This window comes from Dermacentor silvarum, chromosome 1, assembly GCF_013339745.2.
Source record: "Dermacentor silvarum isolate Dsil-2018 chromosome 1, BIME_Dsil_1.4, whole genome shotgun sequence".
In the NCBI taxonomy this organism is placed as follows: Eukaryota; Metazoa; Arthropoda; class Arachnida; order Ixodida; family Ixodidae; genus Dermacentor; species Dermacentor silvarum.
In genome coordinates, this window is record NC_051154.1 from 3,932,433 (window position 1) to 3,936,636 (window position 4,204).

Below are 4,204 nucleotides of genomic sequence, written 5' to 3' on the forward strand. Positions count from 1 at the left end.
CTGTGTTGTCATGCTGCACCATGGGCAGGTTGACAGCTGTCTGTTCAGTCGTGTCTGTATCCACGTTTGGCTGAGGTGAAGAGATCTGATCGTGACGCTGTTTTTATGGCTTTCTCTGTGGTCTGGGATGCATCGTTGGAAGAAAATCAAATCAAATCTGCTTGGTACAGCATTGTCTTTCAGGTGCCTCATACCACACGCATAGTTAGAAAAATGTCTTCATCGGTGAAATGTCTAGAGCACACCTTCATGCGTTTACTTACACAGAATCGTTTCCCTTCATCTCTTCTTATGGCTACTAGTCATTTCCTCTTCAAATGAGGGTCCCTTGGGAATACAAAGAAAGAAACCAGCAAATATGAAAACGGTATAGTGTCAAGTGTATATAAAAAGATGAAAAAAACACTCAGGTTTTCAAATCCCTGCAGTGCTCCAAAAACGTATACTAACGAATTTGCTTCAAGTACAGATGGTTGCAAAAAAAGAAAAATTCCTTACGGCTATTACGGATACAAGACCCCCTACGTCGTGACAAAGAGGCAATGGGAACGACACAGGGCCACCGATGAGGCGGAAGAGGCCGCCAAAGCCACCAGCTCCGCCGGCAAGTCCCGCTCGAGATCCAGGACCCGCAGCCGAGGCCGCTCCCGGTCCCGGAGCCGCACCCCGGACCCCGAGAAGCAACGCCGGATGTGCAGCCGCACCCCCAGAAGGATCGCAACGAGAGACACCGAGACCACCGAGAAGGTGAGCTGGGCAGATGCGGTCACGGGAAAACGAGCACCAACCGCGAAGGCTGGCGACAAAACACCCGCTAAGACAGAGACGGAGATAGCTAAATTAGCACAGGCGATACAAGCGCTGCAGAAGCAAATAGAACACATGCAGACACAGATTCGTGCAAAAGACGAACTCATAGAACAACTCCAGCATGCCGTGAAAAGCGGTACTGATACAGAGGCCATGCAGGAAACACAAGAAGAACTTATAGAGGACGACGAGGTCGAATGCCCCGACGCTGAACGCAGACCCACTCCCACAGAGACCACGCAGGAAACACAAGAGGAACCCATAGAGGACGACGAGGTCGAATTCCCCGATACTAAACGCACACCCACTCCCACCCTTACAGAAGCAACACGACGCAAGCGCACGCACGCAGCAATACGCGACGCGCGAATAGATGCACTCGAGGCTCGCTTAAGCAATCTCGAGGAAACCATCATCGCGTCCATCACGCGTACCATCCAGGAGAGCTTGGAGAGCTTGGAGAGCGTTCACCTCAGACTGTCCAGATTAGAAGCCACGAACAGCACGATCGTACCGTCGCATAGGGGAGCGGCGCAACACATGTAACAACATATAAACATGGCCCGACACCCACCTAAACAATAACACACAATATGGCAGTGGAACTGCAGAAGTTACCAAAACAAACGAGCGTACTTACAACAATACCTGAAAACGATCCCCGAACGCCCAGACGTCATCATATTGCAAGAAACGAACGGCGCCGCCAAACTCACGGAGTACCAGTCTATAACAGGCAAGGCGGAGAAACCAAACGTCACCACGCTGGTCAAGCGAGCGCACACAGTTATCGAACACGACACTAAAGTCAGAGACATTGAAAAGGTCCTCGTAGAACTAATTCCACCACGCAAGACGCGCAACAGCATCTTCGTACTCAACGTCTACAGCAGTCCCAGATGCCGCCAGCACCGCTTCCATGTTCTCTTCAAACGGGCAATCGACATCACCCAAGGGCAACAGCTTTTCATTGGGAGGGGGGGGGGGGGGACTTTAACGTGGTGCACACGGCGTGGGGTTACAAGCACGATCAGCCCAAAGGCACGCATCTGTGGGCAGCGGTGCAATACGCCGGACTCGAGCTCGTCACCGACCCCGTGGCACCAACAAGGCAGGGCAACAGCGTCAGCACCGACACGACGCCGGACCTTACTTTCACGTACAACACACGCCAAGTCACTTGGACAAACACCATGCAAGACTTAGGAAGCGATCACTACATCATTTGCATAACGGCAAAAGACGGCCCGCAGGAACACAATGCCGGTCGCCAAATGAAGATCACCAGCTGGAATCAACTACGCAAACATCGTGACAAGCAACAGGGGGCAGACATCAAAGACATAGACCAATGGACCGACCAACTGCGGCGGGACATCGAGCGCGTGACGCAACAGATCCCGTCAAAAGCTGGGCTCGATACAATAGACTCCCGGTTACTGCACATGTGGGAAGCCAAGACCCACCTGCAGCGCCGATGGAAACAACAGAGACACATAGAAGACTGCGTAAACGGATAGCGTAGCTCAACAAAGAAATAGAAAAGCACGCGCTTACCCTGCAGCGACAACAATGGGAAGAGAAATGCGCGGAGATGACAGTCAACTCACCACGCGTGGCACGTGGCAGATGCTGCGGTACCTGATAGATCCCGCCAACACCAAGACCACACACATGCAAGGCATATACAAAATCATACACGCTTACCGGGGAACGGAACAACAATTCATACGGGATGCAGAACTCCTTTACATATCTCAAACGCCACCGCTAATACATCTGGACTACACGGGAGAAAGCAGCGCCACCCTGGACGCGGAATTCTCCGTTGCCGAAATCCAGGCGGCCCTCGTTAAACTCAACACCAAGTCGGCCCCTGGCCCCGATCGAATATCCAATAGGGCACTACGCAATCTCGATTACGGATCAATTGAGAAACTCACAAAATACATTAACGAGTGTTGGGCGCACGGCAAGCTACCACAGCAATGGAAAGAAGCAAAGATCATACTGATACCAAAACCCAATACAGCTGGAGAACCTGCGCCCCATCTCCCTCACGTCCTGCGTGGGCAAGTTGATGGATCACTCGTTTCTCATAGACTCACGGATTACCTCGAGGACAACGTATTATTTCCACACACCATGATTGGGTTCAGAAGACATCTCTCCACGCAAGACGCCCTTCTGCAACTAAAACACCAACTCATAGACAGTCCGGGGCGCTCGACGAGAGCCATCCTGGGGCTGGACCTGAAGAAGGCCTTCGATAGCGTTCGCCACGATGCCATATTACGACAAATAGACAAGCTAAATCTCGGACTGCGAACGTACAACTACATTCGAGACTTCCTCACGGGAAGAACAGCTCGCATGCGAGTGGGACAACTAGACTCAGATCAAATCAACATCGGAAGCTCGGGCACCCCGCAGGGCTCGGTTATCTCGCCGATGCTCTTCAACCTCGTCCTGCTGGCGTTACCCGACCGATTGTTGCAAATCGAAGGACTGCACCACACGCTATAAGCGGATGATATTACGATCTGGACGACAACGGGCAGCGACGGAGCGATCTAGCAACGTTTACAGCAGGCCATCCAGTGCGTGGAAAACTACCTGGTGGGCACGGGACTCACCTGCTCGGCCGAAAAATCCGAACTGCTGATATATAGACCGGTCAGAAAGGGGCGGCCACCTAAAGGCTACACCCCCCCCCCCGGAAAAGGAAGAGATCTAATTAACGGCATCAAACGGCCTACCCATCCCGATGGTAGACAAGATTCGGGTACTAGGAATGATGATTCAACACAAGGGCGGCAATGGCGAAGCACTTCGCAAGATAACATCAAAGGCCACCAGCACGATGCAGCTCATCCGACGCATCACCAACAAACACGCGGGCATGCGCGAAGGCAACGTCATACGACTTATACAAGCCTTCGTTATTTCTCAAATAACGTACACGGCAGCGTTTCACAACTGGACGGTTGCGGAAAGAAACAAGCTCAACGCCCTCATACGCAAGGCGTACAAATGTGCGTTGGGACTTGCGCCCGGAGTGAGCACCACCAAGCTCCTGGAACTAGGCTTGCACAACACGCTCGAGGAACTCGTGGAGGCGCAACAAGTGTCCCAACTCGAGCGCCTATCCAAGACCCGCCCGGGCAGGCACGTGCTCGAAAAGCTCGGCATTACATACCACACGCAGCACGGCATCAAAGTGGAAATTCCAAGAACCATGCGCGAGCGTGCCCCCATTGCCTCGCAACATGCACCCCCAACACCACACGGGGAGACGTAAAGCAAGGGCACAACACATGAACCAAAGTTACTCCAACGACAAGGAGGCAGTCTTCACCGACACAGCCCGTTATCGAGACAGGAAGAGTTTAGT

At 52.6% G+C, this 4,204-nt stretch overlaps 1 protein-coding gene across 1 annotated transcript; it reads left to right on the top strand.

Annotated features, from left to right (window-relative positions):
• The first annotated feature begins 393 nt into the window (after positions 1-393).
• On the top strand, positions 394-1,356 carry LOC125942677 (serine/arginine-rich splicing factor 11-like). Its single transcript, XM_049660938.1, has one exon. It carries the CDS (start codon positions 394-396, stop codon positions 1,354-1,356), a length of 963 nt encoding a protein of 320 aa, XP_049516895.1.
• Positions 1,357-4,204: the final 2,848 nt, after the last annotated feature.

Excerpts from the sequence above, each read along its gene's own strand:
- LOC125942677 (XM_049660938.1), top strand. The coding sequence starts at position 394 with ATGAAAAAAACACTCAGGTTTTCAAATCCCTGCAGTGCTCCAAAAACG.